Source organism: Ranitomeya variabilis, chromosome 8 (assembly GCF_051348905.1).
Source record: "Ranitomeya variabilis isolate aRanVar5 chromosome 8, aRanVar5.hap1, whole genome shotgun sequence".
Taxonomy (NCBI): Eukaryota; Metazoa; Chordata; class Amphibia; order Anura; family Dendrobatidae; genus Ranitomeya; species Ranitomeya variabilis.
Window position 1 is genome coordinate 57,136,721 of NC_135239.1, and position 17,938 is coordinate 57,154,658.

The 17,938-nt window shown below is 40.0% G+C and overlaps 1 protein-coding gene across 7 annotated transcripts in view; it reads left to right on the forward strand.

Annotated features, from left to right (window-relative positions):
• ZNF644 (zinc finger protein 644) overlaps positions 1-5,166 on the forward strand; it is a 99,379-nt gene extending 94,213 nt beyond the window's left edge. For 2 of the 7 annotated variants that reach the window (XM_077276434.1, XM_077276433.1), the window contains exons 5-7: positions 1,337-1,474; positions 2,010-2,112; positions 3,920-5,166. In XM_077276434.1, the coding sequence (XP_077132549.1) occupies positions 1,337-1,474; positions 2,010-2,112; positions 3,920-4,109 (431 nt within the window). In that variant the 3' untranslated portion in view covers positions 4,110-5,166. The remainder of the gene's footprint in view (positions 1-1,336; positions 1,475-2,009; positions 2,113-3,919) is intronic. The other 5 variants (XM_077276437.1, XM_077276436.1, XM_077276439.1 and 2 more) reach the window with 3 other exon arrangements.
• Positions 5,167-17,938: the final 12,772 nt, after the last annotated feature.

Below are 17,938 nucleotides of genomic sequence, written 5' to 3' on the forward strand. Positions count from 1 at the left end.
GCCCTGATGGACATATTTTACTGTAGGCCATGGCCTTGATGGATCCCGTTGAGTTAGACCACGGCCCTGATGGATCCTGTTGAGCTAGATCATGGCCCTACTGGGTCCCGTTAAGCTAGACCACGGCCCTGATGGATCCCGTTGAGCTAGACCACGGCCCTGATTGATCCCGTTGAGCTAGACCACGGCCCTGATGGATCCCGTTGAGCTAGACCATCGCTCTGATGGATTCTGTTTACCTAGACCACGGCCCTGATGGATCCCGTTGAGCTAGACCAGTGTTTCCAAACTCCAGTCCTCACGGACCCCAACAGGTCATGTTTTCAGGATTTCCCTAGCATTGCACAGGTGATGGAAGTACCAGTTCTCTCACTTGTGCAGCACTATGGAAATCCTGAAAACATGACCTGTTTGGATCCGTGAGGACTGGAGTTTGGGAAGTACTGAGCTAGACCATCGCTCTGATGGATCCCATTGACCTAGACCACAGCCTTGATTGATACTGTTTACCTAGACCTCGGCCCTGACGGATCTCACTGACCTATAATGAAGTCCATCAGGTACTTGTTGGTATTTTAGTGGTATTTTCATAATTACAGTGTGAACCATGCCATTTTTGCCTCAAAAACCCTAAACCTTGACATAATATAATGTGATATGAAAGAGAACCCGTCAACCATTTTTAATAATATCCCCAACATGGGTTTACTCAAGTTTAATAATTCTAATTAAATGTGTCCTGCGACTTGTCCAGGCATTGTCTGCCTCCATCTGCACGTCACGTTACCTGCACCCATGATTGTACAGATTGTCACTTTCCAGGCTTACACTTTTTGCTTGTTGCACGAGAAAACATTGGAAGTTTGTTGATCATTTGCTTAGCACAAAGATTTTTTTGCAAGTAACTTCAAATCATTAACTTTCATTATTGGTTGCGCATCGAGAGTAATGAACATAAAAGGCAGTGAATAAAATGTTTTGTCTAACAGCTGTTTGGTGGTGTGTTATACCACCTTTTCTCCCAGTCTTCATCAGCAACCTAATTTAGTGCTGCGCCTTTTTACAGTCTTGTGGGTAAAACACTTTAATTACCACTTTGTCAACTAGACTTTTAATTCTGTTCATGAGCATTGTGGAAACGCCTGTGTACTATGTACCGGCAGGGTCACATTACTTTACATGATGTGACTATGAAGGGTTTGTGTAGTCTCGCCTTCAGTGGCCTAAAGCTTCATGTGTAGACTGTGCCTAATATTGTGTGTGGGTCAGAATCGGTTTGAGATTGATTTTCTTTTGAGCTAAATGTGGTATTTCTATTGTTATTTTTTTCGGTTAGGATTGTCCGCAAAGCACAAGACGTGTGTGAATTGCAATACGACCTTTACAAGCGGAGTTAGCCTGTCTAACCATATGAGGGCTTATTCAAGGAAGAAGAGCGCTGGACTGTTGACAGGAACAGGTATGCCTTTACAAAGTAAGCCATCTTACTTCTTTACTTAGTGTTGTACTCTGCCGTCATTGTGATCTTCCCTGCATGGCCAAAGTCTCCCATTAGTAAATGTGCTGATGCATCAGTTGGTTCCATGCTTAATCATCTGCTTTATGACCTCTGCTTATATGTCTAATTCTGGTATAATTAGTTTGTAACGGCCTAAGAACTGTGCTTTTGACATTGGTGTGAAGGATGAAATGTATGCCATTGTCTCCTGACCAGTTTTCTCTTTCCCGGTGGTCCCAGATTAGTGTTTGCTGCTCATCCTTCATTCCTGGAAGGAATGTGCCCAATAACAAAAAGTCATTTATTACACACGTATATATGTGTATGTCAGGGATTGAACTCGAAACCAATTAATCATTTATGTATTTTTCATCTTATAGAATAAAATATTATTGTTGATTAAACAAAACAAAAAAAAGTGTATTGGTTATCTGTCCATTGGTTTCTCTAGTGACCTCTCTTGTATTTTATAGCCTTGGCTACATGGTGATTTCTTACATTTGTGTGCTAGTATTAGATTGCAAGCAAAGGAAGTCCAGATCAAGATCTGGGAGTAAGAAGAAGGTATTGCCATTGCCACACAGCGCTGAGGAAGTTTATATCCTGAGATGCAGGTATGTTCAGGTTTATTTATTTTTTTGCACAAATAATTTAGTCAAGGTAAAGAATATATATTGTGATTTCAAGGGTTTTATCATCTCAAAGACCCTATCCCAATATGTAGTATGTGTAATAATAGTATTAGCAAATACCTCCAATAACTAATGCAGCATAGTTCTTCTGATTCGCTATATTTCTTACCCATGTGCAGAGCATTGCAGTAGCTTAGGTGTCCATGGTTACAACCACTCATAGTGACAAATAGTTATTAGTGGTTGTAGCCATGGATACGTAAGCTGCTGCATATAAGGTAAGCGAAATGGCAAATCAGAAGAACTATACTATATTTCTAATTGAAGGTGTTTGCTAATATTCCATCCACTACATAGCTTAAAAGGAACTTGTCACATTGTACATGAGGTCTGATGTGTGAGAAGCACTGTATAGAGCAGGAGAAGCTGATAAGAGTGATAAAGGGAAGACTGTCAATCACTGAATAGGACTCCGCATGGACTCTTACGCATGCAAACACCAGGAATTTTAACTTATAAAATGCAAATTTTACTGAAAAATGTCTATCAATCTGATCAGCTCCTCCTGCTCTTTAACATCCTGCCTGCGTATCAGATACCATCTTCAATATGACAGGTTCTCTATATGTTAGGTTACAGTGAACAAACAACACTTTTAAGTTACCAAAGTAAAATCTGGGAATTAAATCTTCCTACATTATTTACAAAGTGTGTAAAATTAGTCTTTTAGTTTTTATTGATGTATGTTACGAATGTAGTGATTAGGAACTGAAAAGCCTGTCGTAAAACCCAATACTTTCAGGTGGGACATAAAAATTAATTTTAAGTGGATCTGTCACTAGTACCATTTGAGAATGACAGCGTAGAATGAGAATTCAGAATCCCATGTGTATTCAGTTTCCACCTGCTCAGCTAGACGGACAGCTGCAGCTTATACTGAGTAGTGTGAGACCTTAGTAGCAGCAGCAGGGAGGGGGGACACTGAGGAGCTGTCAGTCAAGATAGATGGGTGGAGGTTGAGTTCCAGTTTCATAAAGGATTATACAGCCATTCTGACATGGAATTTCGAAGTAAGTACAGCAGCATTACCTGGTCTAGGAGTTACATATAATAATGTATATAGATTGTATTGTGAAATCTGGTGGCATACTCGCTTTAAGGCTAGGGTCACGCAACCCTATTGTGTCTTATCTGAGAAAATCAGTCTGATTAGAGCTGGTGTGGACAAGATCTGAAAAAAAAAAAAAAAAATTCCACATATTCTCCATTCTGTCAGTCCGTGAAAATCGGACCGAACTTGGATGTAACCCATTGACTTGCATAACCAAGTGCAATCCAGTAATTGGATTCAAAACAAGCATGATGCAATTTTTTACCTCCGAAAGACTTGGTCCGAGAAAACAAAAAGTTGTAAATGTGCACAGCCAGATTAAATAACATTGGTTCGAGTATGATCCAATGTTTTGTCAGATCACACTCAGACCGAAAATACAATCATCTGCTCTAATCCAAAAGGTAATTTCTTTGCCTATGAATTATGTTGTGTTCCTGCCCATTACGTAGACTTACACATTAGTTCCTTTTTGATATATCAGTACATTAAGATTGTATTGTGCTAGGAAAGCACTGTGCCATTTTATCTCCTGTCATCTCTGCATGGTCTGCTCGCTATAGTTAATCATTATAGTGTTCACCAGGGGCCAAAGTGGTCACTCCAACACCCATGGAAAAATTATATTTTTGCATTTAATATATATTTTTTAGTTATATTCCTATTTGTTTTCATCAGGTTTTGTGGGCTTATCTTTCGAGGGCCTTTGTCTGTACAAGAAGATTGGATAAAGCACTTGCAGCGTCACATTGTCAATGCAAATCTGCCACGGACAGGAGCTGGTATGGTAGAAGTGGAGCCTATACTAAAGTCCCCCTCAATTACTGAAACAAACTTCTCTTTAATAATGACAGAGGCGGCTTCATAAGAGGAGATGCCATACAAACGAACATGGCTCTTTTGGATGTACTTTTGGACTATTTTCTCTTGTGTTTTTGATTTTTTTTTTCCTTTTTCTTTTCCTTTCTCCTTTTTAAAGACCACATTGCTACACCTGTTTATAGTTGAAAGGACAGAACAAATACTGATGTGACGTAACGTTTTGAGCGAACCCTTGCAGACGTCACCATCTTTACACCATGCTTCCTGTACGAAGCACAACTTAATCCTTACATATATGCCTTTTTCCCACTTGTTAGATGAGATCAGAGATACAAGTCCATAGTCACGAAATCATTGATGAAATATATTTATACGGTGCATTTTCTACAAGATCAAGGACAACTCCTGAAATCGGTGAATTTAGGGCATTAAGTGTTACCATCGTCTGCAGAGTTCCGAAGACTGTTCCATTCAACGTAGGGCACTCGGTATATTACTGTACAGAATAACGTATGTGTTTTTTGTTTTTATTACACAATGCTTTTCTACTAAAAAAAAAAAACGAAAGTGGAGGGTGGATTGTTTTAACGGCTATTTCTGAGAAGTGTATATAGTACTGGAAATTATTTGTTGTAAGAAAAACTCTTTATTTCAGTTGCGTTTCTCACTAACTTGGTGCATCCATGCTACCTCCTACTTTGTCAACAAAGATGTATTTACCCAATGACATTTCTTTTTAAAATGTAGAATTTTAGTATATTAATTTTTTTTTTTTTTTAACTAGTGATAAGTCACCTGTTCATTTCTCTTTTTAATGATGTTCTCTTAAGTCATTTCTTCTCCCTCGTATTTTATTAAACCTGTTTCTGTACAAGTAGCTCTCTCACCACACCGTTTTTCAATTTATTTTTTTTCTTTTCCAGTTTCGCTCCACACTTGAGCATTTTTAGCAAGCGTTTAATATTTCAACATATGAGAATGTTTACAATTGAAATTTTAGAATTTGTTTTGGATGTGATTGTGTATGAAACTGTGTAACACTATGCTCATGCTAAAGGGCCTACTTACAGAAATATTGAAATAAATGTGTTGTGAGGATGGAATTTTGTCATTCAAATGCCTTCATACAGAAGAAACTAGGTCACCCGGATAAGGTATTTTCAACATATGTTTTATTATTTTTTTTAAAATGACTATTTTACTCTTCTATTGTACCTTGACCTAGAGTGTTATACTGTTCTGAAGGTCACATCCATTTTTACATTGCTTTTTTTATCAGTAGACCTTTACGTAAACTCATTCTCAGAATTGTGGAAAACCATAGTTTATTTTCTTACCAATCACTTTTTTTAGTTTTCTTTAACGGGAAGCTGTCAGCAGTTTTTGTTATTTAAATTACCAATCACCATTTAGCCCCAATATAAAATAACAGCAATACTTTCCTCTGGTGCGGGCGTCATTCTAGCGACGTACGCGCCTGCTTTCTCGGGACATAGCATTATGTCACGCGAGCCGTGTAGCCAGTCATTCTGACTTCCTTCAGACGTAACCGACATTTGGAGGAAGTTGCGCTCTCATTTCTTCCGGGTGTTTGTTTCATTCGAAGAAAGTGAAAGTGAAGCTGCCACTGATTGGCTGCAGGGCTCACATGAGTGAGCGCCAGGAGAGCAGGCGCCGATATTGCTGGAACGGCACCCCCTCCGGAGGAGACTATGTGTTACTATTTTACCTGGGAGAAATGTGGTGATTGAGAAGAGGTAGTCCAAAGTAGTGGACCACGCCATAAATCTGAGAGCAGCATGATGTAGAAGAAGAGGCCTTGATTCCAGCGATTTCACTTACTAGTCTTTCTCTCTATATACTGTGTACACAGGAGACTGCCAATCAGTGGTGTGGGTAGGGTTATACATATACCTTCAGAGAACTGGTAGATCTGCAGCAGAGAAAGCAGTGATTTTATCAAAGCTGCAGCCCAGTGAATGATACATCAATGGAATCCGGACCTCTGTCTGTACAGTATGTTGCTCTCAGATTACATAGCAGAAACCTGGTGACAGATTCCCTTTAAAGAATGTTCACATGGGGTGTATCTGCTGTGGGTTTTCTGCAGCAAAAATATGCAAAGAAATCCACAGCAAATAAAACACAAAGATGAGATGCTACAGAATTATTTAATGAAGCATAAAAATATTTACTATGTGAGGAGTGGTGACAGGTCTAGTGATGAGCGAGTATGCTCGTTACTCAGGTTTCTCAGCATTTCAGCGTGCTCTGAGATTTAGTTTATGTTGACGCAGCTGCATGATTTGAGACTGCTAGACAGCCTGAATACATGTGGAGGTTGCTTAACAAGCAGGCAATCCCCACTTGTATTCAAGCTGTCTAGCAGCCGCAAATCATGCAGCTGCGTCAACATAAATTAAATCTCCAAGCACGCCGAAATACTCCGAGACCACCCGAGCATGCTCAGAGAAACCCGAGTAACGAGCATAATCGCTCATCACTAGAAAAGTCCCCTGCAAGCCATGCAAAGGAAATTTTCTCTTGACAAACATTTTGGCCCTTTACTTAAAATTCTAAAGAGGAAAGCGCGGTGTTACATGGGACTGCCAGCAGGGCTGTGGAGTTGATATAAAATGGACTGAATGCAACTCCTAAAATTTCTTATAAATTGGGTACAGTAGTACAATGCAGGATGTGCTGTAAATGTTTTCATAATAATTTGGGAAAGTTATGAAATGTCCTATAAATGTCTGTTCTGTTCCTGATCTAAGGATGTGAGCTTTTAGCTTAAATGAATCTGTGCTGCACTTTATGTACATGCTCTGTAGTGAGGCTAGGCTGTGGGGTCGGAGTCGAGATGAATCTGTGTTGCACTTTATGTCCATGCTCAGTAGTGACCAGGGCTGTGGAGTCGGAGGTGAGATGAATCTGTGCTGCTCTTTATGTACATGCTCAGTAGTGAGGCAGGGCTGTGGGGTCGGAGGTGAGATGAATCTGTGCTGCTCTTTATGTACATGCTCAGTAGTGAGGCAGGGCTGTGGAGTCGGAGGTGAGATGAATCTGTGCTGCTCTTTATGTACATTCTCAGTAGTGACCAGAGCTGTGGAGTCGGAGGTGAGATGAATCTATTCTGCTCTTTATGTACATGCTCAGTAGTGAGGCAGGGCTGTGGAGTCGGAGTTGAGATGAATCTGTGCTGCACTTTATGTACACGCTCAGTAGTGAGGCAGGGCTGTGGAGTCGGAGTTGAGATGAATCTGTTCTGCACTTTATGTACATGCTAAGTAGTGACCGATGCTGTGATGTCGGGAGTCAGGGAAATTGAGGCATCGGATGTTTGGCTTACCAACTCCACAGCCCAGGCTGCCAGGTCCCAGGAATAATCGATTCAAAAGGGAAAACGGAACCAGCTTTATTGACAACGCGTTTCAGGAATGCTCTCTTGTTTTATTTAAAAAATTCAAAAGCTCAAAAAAAGCAAATGCTCCTATTTTTCAGTGGCAATGCAAAGAAAATGTGAATCCTTCCTTTTAAGAAGTTAACTGTCTTAATTTCTTATATATTTACCTCAGTGTAAACCTTTCTGATCTAATTTGCAGAATTATTTTTATTTTCAGTTTTCTATTTTTTTATGTTACATCCCACTTACCTTCACAGGGTTAATTTGGACCTAGACACCGATGTAGGTACATATACATTATGCAATCTGTGGCGTTAAGGACCGCTGCTCTGTACTTATTTGTACACAGAACTTTCTGTAATAGGTCATACAGTGCACATAGCTTGCCATATTTCTTGCCAGTGCTGGTCATTGTTTGCATAGGACAATGTGCTGCTGAGAGCAATGACGCTGTTCTACAGCCAAATTGGTTCAGAGACTAAAACAGTTGAACTCAACTAATTTTTTGGTGCTGAAAAGAAATATGGTTGTAATTACTTATGACACTTTTGATGCAGGCTTATAGAAAAATTGTGTCTTTATTATTTCATTATTGCATTGTTATTAGCTTGTCTATTACATCATCTATTTAGTCTATTGAGCCTTCAGCATTCTATCATCTTAGGCTGAGTGCAGTCAGCTCAGCTCCGATGACGTAATCCTAATTACAGCTGCATTTCCTACTTGTATAATTGTTCTCTGTGTAAGGTATATAGTTTTGGGATTTCTTAGCTTAGTTTCTTATCGTATTTACATATTTCTATATGTATTTTCAGATTTGCCTCATTCTTGCATTAACAAAGCGGATAGTTTTTGTTACATATGTGGAGAAGACACTTTTGCATCACAAAGGCAAAAATTGACAACCATGATTAGGAAAACCTATAACCTGTATTTTGGCTGTAGAATATGAGATCAGGACAAGAGTTGGACTCCACACATATCCTGCAAAAGATGTGCATCACATCTTACCCAGTAGTTGTATGGGAAGAGGAAATCTATGCCTTTTGCAATTCCAATGATCTGGAGAGAGCCAACTGATCACACTACCAATTGCTATTTCTGCATGGCGCGCCCCCATTAGGAAAGGAGTTTCATGGAAGAAGTGGACGTGACAGTAGCCAAACATTCCCTCTACAATACTTCCATTACCACATACAGAAGAACTGCCAGTTCCAAAAGCACCAGAAACATTTTTTTAGTCGAGTCAAGTGAGGTAGAAGAGGGCGCTTGGTGTCATGAAGCATCTTCCTCCCAGGACCCGGACTTTGTCAATAACCTTAACTGAACGACCTCTTATAACACAAAGTGAACTGAACGATCCTGTTAAGAGATTTGGATGTACTCAAGAGTAAGGCTGAGCTCTTAGGTTCCAGGCTACAGCAGTGGAATCTTCTAGTGAGCGATGTTCATATTTTTTTGTCCCACAACAATGATAAAGATTTTGTCCAAAACTTCTTCATAGAGGGCGATATCGTGGCATACAACAACATCAACAGTTTCCCGATATGGAAGCTCTGAAGATAAATCATAGTCCAAAGGAATGGAGGCTCTTCATCGATTCTTCCAAAACAAGCCTAAAATTTGTCTTGCTGCATAATGGCAATGCGCTACCTTCAATTCCAGTTGGTTATGCAGTCCACATAAAACAAACTTATGACAACATGAAACAGCTGTTGGGTGCCTGAACTATGACCAACATTTGTAGCTCTTCTGTGGTGACCTAAAGGTTGTTGCCCTCTTACTTGGTCACCATGGTGGATACACAAAGTACTGCTGCTTTCTTTATGAGTGAGATAGTCATGCAAGAGAATATTACTACAATAAGAGACTGGTCTTTCCGAAATTCATTTCAGCCAGGAAGTAAAAATGTCCTGCATCCAGCACTTGTTGACCCACATAAGATTTTGTTACCATGTTTGCATATCAAGTTGGGCCTAATGAAGAACTTAGTAAAGGCAATGGATAAAAATGCAAGGGCATTCAAATATCTCATTGATAAATTTCCAAGGTCGAGTGAAGCAAAGGTAAAGGAATCAGTCTTAATTGGACCTCACATTCGAAAGCTTCAAGATGAGGCATTTCTCTGTTTGTTGCAGTGAAAGGAAAAGCATGCATAGGTAGCAATTGCATTAGTGGTAACTAATTTTTTGGGAAACTCGCAAGCAAATAACTATGAAGAGTTGGTGGAAAATCTCAAAACATATAAGGATCTTGTCTGCACTATGTCCTTAAAGATTAATTTCTTACATTTGCATACAGACTTTTTTTTCCACCAAACTGCGGTGCAGTGAGCGAAGGGCACAGTTAGAGATTTCACCAAGATATTGCAGCTATGGAGAAAAGATCTCAAGGAAAATGGAATCCATCAATCTTTCAAATTACTGTTAAACAATTGTAAGAGATAATCTGATACAGGAGTACAAGAGACAAGCAAAAAAAGTCACTGAGGATGAAATTTTGTAGTGCAATTTCTGTATTTGTTTATAATTTGCAATATTGTTTAGACATGTTTTAGTTATTTGAATTGTTGCTAAGTTTCCTCTAAATAAATATCAGAAAACTGGCATAACAAAATATTCTGCATCTTTATATTTACAAAAAATAATAATGTTTCAAATTATTGAAACTTTTATGCATTAATGATATATAGCAGTAAAAGGAAAGCTCTTTGAAATCATAGAAACAAGAGCCAACTAAAAATTTTCTTTCTCAGATTTGAATTTAGGAGGTCAAAATATTTAAGAAATGACTCGTTTCACAGCTGAACCTGACAACTTTTGAAAATATGTAGAACAGTGTGATTTTTAAAGCAAACAAAAAATAATTTCACCCAATGAATGAACATTTTGCTCAATCGTCGGATGATCAACAGACTGTTTATATTGCATGATAATTGAGAAAAGAGCATTGCTAGAACGCACGTTCTAGATAATCGGACAATCTAAATGTTTCTTATGAAGGCGACCTAATCTAAATGGCTTTGTCTCTAAAATGGTTGATGGTTTTAGACTAGGCACTTTGAAAATGTACCAAACGTTTTATTTAATATCTTGATCCACAACAACTTCTAGAGTTTACAAAGAATGGTGAGTAAAAAAAAACTCTCTGACTATGGCAGACATGAAGATATGAAGCCAAAATGGTCCAAGCTGAAGAAGGCAACAGTCAAATAACCATACATTACAACACTGGTACCAATAATGTACATCACATCAAACAGAATCAGGTAGATATGGAGAAACGGAGAACAGAGAGTCCATGCTAATCAATAAATGATACATTTTTCCGCACATTTTTTTGTGCTGAACCCCCCCCCCCCCCCCCCCTTCCTAGGCTTATACACGAGTCATGGTACAGAAAGCCGGCGGGGGAGGGGGTGGCGGAGCAGCGGGTGACAGGAGCTGGTGGCTTCCAGCACACATACCTACCTGCGTGACTGCTGGTACTGCATCCTGTTCTCGCCACCGGCGCCTGCAGCTCTTCCTGCTGAGCGATCGCGTCGTACCGCTCATTAAGGTAATGAATATGGACGCGTCCCCACTCCCATAGGCATGGAGGGCATATTCATTACCTTAATGAGCGGTTACATGTGATTGCTCGGCAGGAAGAGCTGCAGGCAGGAGCCGGCGGCCGGAACGAGATGCAGTGCCAGCACTGAGGGCGCGCAGGTAGGTGAGTAAGATGTTTTGTTTTGTTTTTTTCAATAGGAAACATGCACACAGGGATAGTGGATAAGGAGGCATGCATACAGGGATGAAACGGGGGAGGCATGCATACCAGGACAGGGATGGGGGAGGCATGCATACCAGGACAGGGAGGGGGGAGCCATGCATAGCAGGACAGGGATGAGGGGACAATGCATACCCGGCTTATACTCGTGTCAGTAAGCTTACCCAGTTTTCTGCGGCAAAAGTAGGTGCCTCGGCTTATACTCGAGTATATACGGTAGTGCATCAAAATATTTTTTAAAAGGTACAGATCAAAAACAAGTGCAAAAGGATGAGTGAGACAGTTACCCCGTTACTGGGCAAGGATTACTGCCAGAACAAGAAATATATATATATGCATGAGAATATACTAGTATTCTAAGCCTGAATGGAATTGTATATACAAGCCTGAAGGATTAGCCTGAATGTTGATTAAATTAAGGAGGCATGACCAATTTCTAAAAATATCAATGGTACATGCGTAATAGCCTAAGTTTGGTTTGTCTTCCTAATACTCTGCTGAATATCATGTAGCAGGTGTGGGTCATGGGTAGCACTTTCAAAAGTAAAAACTGTACATCAGCGCAATTTCCATGTCTCACAAACATGTTACAATATAATACAAAGCATTGTAAGATGTTAGTAAAAGGAATAAATACCCATTACTGTGGTGTTGGCAGTGCAGCGGCCCACACTCCCCAATGTACGTTTCACATATTGCTTCTTCAGGGAATTGTGGTCAAGCGTGATACATGGCCTAGTTTATATTCGAGGACCTTCCAATCATGTGATCGATTAAGGTCAATCACCTTGGCGCATGTGTTGACTACACATCGGTGCCACGTCCCCACCCATCTACATGTCAATCACCATCGTGGTCACGTGAGGAGCCCGGTGCATAGCCACACATTACATGAGCCCAATGGATCAGGAGACTGCGAGATGCCCGGCACAAGACACCACGGAAGCCACGTATGGGCAGATACTGTGAAGTGTTGTGCTTTAAGGAGATGGATCCCAACATTAAAGTACAAACATTGCAAATGTAAGCATGTCGGTAATTGGTACCATATTACATATATAGTATTTACGTGTATGGACATCGGCTTATTACAAATTTAGAAGTTGAATCTGATACTTAAATATCCATACTGCATCTCTTACCTCCAATTACCAAAGGATGAAGCACATATACACAACAGATGTTACATCACTAACTGTATATTGTGCAATAAAAGAATATATGAATGAGAGATGGTAACATGTAGTAGACATAATCATAATAGACATATAGAAAACATTCAATAGTGAAATATGTTGTGTTCTCTTCAAACAGGAATATCGTCAATGTATTTGATGGTCTTCTGACCAAGTTTACAAAAATTCCAACTCTGTATTTCATACCTAAGAGTCACAAAAATCTTGGGAAACGCCAGGGCGTCCGAATGTGTCCATCATCGAGGGTTTATGTGACCCTATCTGTAAATTTATAGACTACTATAGGCATGTCACTCACCGCAAGGAGAAACGTTACCCCTTGGATCCCGGTCAGACACCTCTCATAGAGCCAAACCAGATCTCACACTTTGCACTGATGAGGGGCAATACCCCAAAACACAGTGTCTGCAAATTGAGATTCTGGTTTTGGCTATTATCCTAAGTCATGTGACAAGGCTTGTTAAAGGGTCGACATTGACTTTTAGGATTTCTACTTCCAATAGGTGGCACTAGAGTTCTAGTCCTCTTCCTCTCTGAAGAGACAATTTACATAGACTGCTATCTAAAACCCATAGTTGAATCATTGCCATTGTTACATTCTCTTTAGTCAAGTAGGGTTGATCGAATAGGTTCGGATAAGAGCTTATCCGAATAGCTACAGCACTTACCGAATAGCTGCATCAGTAACCTGGATCGCTGCCGATAATTAGCTGTTCAGCGTTCATTGGGCTCTCTATGCATGAGTTGTGACTATCACTCAGCCACGACACATGCAGCTATGACACCGGACAGCTGATTAGCGGAAGTGCTCCAGGTATCCGGGTTCCCGATGCAGCTATTCAGTAAGCGCCATAGCTATATGGATAAGTGTTTATCTGAAGCTATTCAATCAACCCTAGTCATAAGTAATAATACTAATATACATTATGATTCTAAACTTGAATAATTTTGGAATAGATATAGGTAGATTTGATAGAGAAGCAGAAGATCCCACTAATGACACAATCATGCAGGAATCTTAGAATAAAGGTATAAGTTGAAAATTGAGATTTGATCACTTGCTTTAGTTGTTTGCTTTATGCCTCTATTTTCTACCTGGCTGGGGAAACGCACATACACATTACACAGCTCGTTTTTTATGACATCTTCGTGGAACCAGCTGCTTGGTAGATGAATATATGGTAAAAAAACAACTGGTAAAAGCACAGCCGAAAATGCAATGTTTGCCAGAAATTTAAGTAATAAAGCGGAGTATCTTGCCCAGTCCGAGAGTGTTGGAACTAATAAGGAGCGTATGTTGGCTTTTTTTTTTTTTTTTACTACAACCATTGTTCATACAAGTTAAGGCACGCAATTTTTGTAGTACATATTTTAGATTAATTGTCTGAAAGCCTCATGTAGTTTTTCTCTGCTTTAGGCTTCTTTATTCACTAATTTTCTTTTTGCTTTGAAATGTGTGATTAGAATAGTATTGACCAGTGATGGCGAACCTTTTAGAAACAGAGTGCCCAAACTGCAATCCAAAACCCACTTGTTTATCGCAAAGTGCCAACACGGCATTTTAACCAGAATACTGAGGTTTTAGTTTAGAAAAACAACTCATACATTAGCACGCTATGTAGTCTATAGTAGGAAAGAGCTTGTAAGCGCTGCACTCCAAGCCTACTATACTAGCCACCGATTGTAGTGAAGGTCTGTTCTTGAGAATGGAGAGTATTTTTAATCAAAAGTAAAATTGTTTGTTTTTACAACCTCTTTGCAATTGTAACCCTTTATCATGATGAGAAGCCAGGGATGTAAAACTCAAAACACACAGAGGGACAAAATGAAAAGCTTCTACAAAGTCGTGTGCCAACCTTGATATTTGTTAGAAAAATGTCTACAATTGAGGAAGTTTTGCCTTATCAAATAAAACAATTAACTTTTGGAATTATGTTGGAATAATATATTACACTGGTCAACGCAATTTTTCTGGCAAAAGGTTTTAAACCATATTTTAAGTCAATTTTGGCTGCTGATTACGAATATGAACTCCGTTTTTGGCTATCACATCAGGATTTTGAGATTTTTAATTTTTTGATTAAAATTACTCCTATCTAATGTTTTATGATAAAAACGCATGATTTTCGATACTACATTATATATTTTTAATCAAGGAATAACAAAGATTACAAAGTCTATGTACAGCAAATCAAATATACTTACAGAATTAAACTACAAAATATAAAAACACATATATATGGCACACAGATGAATGGCAATTGGCAGTTATTTGAACTTTCTTTTCTTGGCTGATCTGTGATGTACAGCTTCTGGGTTGTCTCTCATCAAGCTCCAGCAATAGTCAGCCATCATATGTGAGTCCCACCGGCCTTGATACCGTTCTTCCATTGTTTTAATGTCCTGATGAAAACGCTCCCCTTGTTCCTCGCTCACATCCCCAAGGTTCTCTGGAAAAAAGTCCAAATGGCTGTGTAAATAGTGAATCTTGATACTCATTCGACATCCAAGATTTTGCAGACTCATTAATAGCTCTTCCACAATCTCTTCATAGTTGTCTGCTTTCTTATTTCCTAGAAAATTCTGCACCACATTGCAAAATGCATTCCGAGCTCTTCTGTCTCATTCATTGATGTGATAAAATTTGGGTCTCTCAAAAGTGATCTTATTTGAGGTCCATCAAATATTCCGGCCTTTTTCTAATCTTCACTAAGACCAGGAAAAGTTGAACATGTATAGTTAACCCCTTAATCCCGTATGACGTACTATCCCGTCAAGGTGACCTGGGACTTAATTCCCGGTGACGGGATAGTACGTCATACGCGATCGGCCGCGCTCACGGGGGGAGCGCGGCCGGGTGTCAGCTGCCTATCGCAGCTTACATCCGGCACTATGTGCCAGGAGCGGTCACAGACCGCCCCCGGCACATTAACCGCCGGCACACCGCGATCAAACATGATCGCGATGTGCCGGCGGTATAGGGAAGCATCGCGCAGGGAGGGGGCTCCCTGCGGGCTTCCCTGAGACCCCTGGAGCAACGCGATGTGATCGTGTTGCTCCGAGGGTCTCCTACCTCCTTCCTCGCTGCAGGTCCCGGATCCAAGATGGCCGCGGCATCCGGGTCCTGCAGGGAAGGAGGTGGCTTACCGAGTGTCTGCTCAGTGCAGACGCTGGTAAGCCTGCAGCCCTGTCAGTGAGATCGGTGATCTGATAGAGTGCTGTGCACACTATCAGATCATCGATCTGTCATGTCCCCCCCCGGGACAAAGTAAAAAAGTTAAAAAAAAATTTTTCCACATGTGTAAAAAAAAAAAAAAAATTCCTAAATAAATAATAATAAAAAAATATATATTATTCCCATAAATACATTTCTTTATCTAAATAAAAAAAAACAAAACAATAAAAGTACACATATTTAGTATCGCCGCGTCCGTAACGACCCAACCTATAAAACTGCCCCACTAGTTAACCCCTTCAGTAAACACCGTAAGAAAAAAAAAAAAAAAGAGGCAAAAAACAACGCTTTATTACCATACCGCCGAACAAAAAGTGGAATAACACGCGATCAAAAAGACTGATATAAATAATCATGGTACCGCTGAAAACGTCATCTTGTCCCGCAAAAAACAAGCCGCCATACAGCATCATCAGCAAAAAAATAAAAAAAGTTATAGTCCTGAGAATAAAGCGATACCAAAATAATTATTTTTTCTATAAAATAGTTTTTATCGTATAAAAGTGCCAAAACATAAAAAAATGATATAAATGAGGTATCGCTGTAATCGTACTGACCCGAAGAATAAAACTGCTTTATCAATTTTACCAAACGTGGAACGGTATAAACGCCTCTCCCAAAAGAAATTCATGAATAGCAGGTTTTTGGTCATTCTGCCTCACAAAAATCGGAATAAAAAGTGATCAAAAACGGTCACGTGTCCGAAAATGTTACCAATAAAAACGTCAACTCGTCCCGCAAAAAACAAGACCTCACATGACTCTGTGGAGCAAAATGTGGAAAAATTATAGGTCTCAAAATGTGGAGACGCAAAAACTTTTTTGCTATAAAAAGCGTCTTTTAGTGTGTGACAGCTGCCAATCATAAAAATCTGATATAAAAAATGCTATAAAAGTAAATCAAACCCTCCTTCATCACCCCCTTAGTTAGGGAAAAATAATAAAATTAAAAAAAATGTATTTATTTCCATTTTCCCATTAGGGTTAGGGCTAGGGTTCGGGTTGGGGCTAAAGTTAGGGTTAGGGCTAGGGTTGGAGGTAAAGTTAGGGTTAGGGTTGGGGCTAAAGTTAGGGTTAGGGTTGGGGCTAAAGTTAGGGTTTGAATCACATTTACGGTTTGGATTAGGGTTGGTATTAGAATTATGGGTGTGTCAGGGCTAGGGGTGTGGGTAGGGTTACCGTTGGGATTAGGGTTAGGGGTGTGTTTGGGTTAGGGTTTCAGTAAGAATTGGGGAGTTTCCACTGTCCAGGCACATCAGGGGCTCTCCAAACGCGACATGGCGTCCAATCTCAATTCCAGCCAATTCTGCGTTGAAAAAGTAAAACAGTGCTCCTTCCCTTCCGAGCTCTCCCGTGCGCCCAAAAAGGGGTTTACCCCAACATATGGGTTATCAGCGTACTCAGGACAAATTGAACAACAACTTCTGGGGTCCAAATTCTCTTGTTACCCTTTAGAAAATTAAAAATTTGGGGGGCTAAAAATCATTTTTGTTAGAAAAAAAAAGATGTTTTATTTTCACGGCTCTGCGTTATAAACTGTAGTGAAATACTTGGGTGTTCAAAGTTCTCACAACACATCTCGATAAGTTCCTTGGGAGGTCTAGTTTCCAATATGGGGTCACTTGTGGGGGGTTTGTACTGTTTGGGTACATCAGGGGCTCTGCAAATGCAACGTGACGCCTGCAGACCAATCCATTTAAGTCTGCATTCCAAATGGCGCTCCTTCCCTTCCGAGCTCTGTCATGCGCCCAAACAGTGGTTACCCCCCACATATGGGGTATCAGCGTACTCAGGACAAATTTGACTACAACTTTTGGGGTCTAATTTATCCTGTTACCTTGTGAAAATACAAAACTGGGGGCTAAAAAATCATTTTTGTGAAAAAAAAAAAAAAAGAATTTTTATTTTCACGGCTTTGCGCTATAAACTTTTGTGAAACACTTGGGGGTTCAAAGTTCTCACAACACATCTAGATAAGTTCCTTTGGAGGTCTCGTTTCCAATATGGGGTCACTTGTGGGGGGTTTGTACTGTTTGGGTACATCAGGGGCTCTGCAAATGCAACGTGACGGCTGCTGACCAATCCATTTAAGTCTGCATTCCAAATGGCGCTCCTTCCCTTCTGAGCTCTGTCATGCACCCAAACAGTGGTTCCCCCCCACATATGGGGTATCAGCGTACTCAGGACAAATTGGACAACAAATTTTGGGGTCCAATTTATTCTGTTACCCTTGTAAAAATACAAAGCTGGGGGCTAAAAAATCATTTTTGT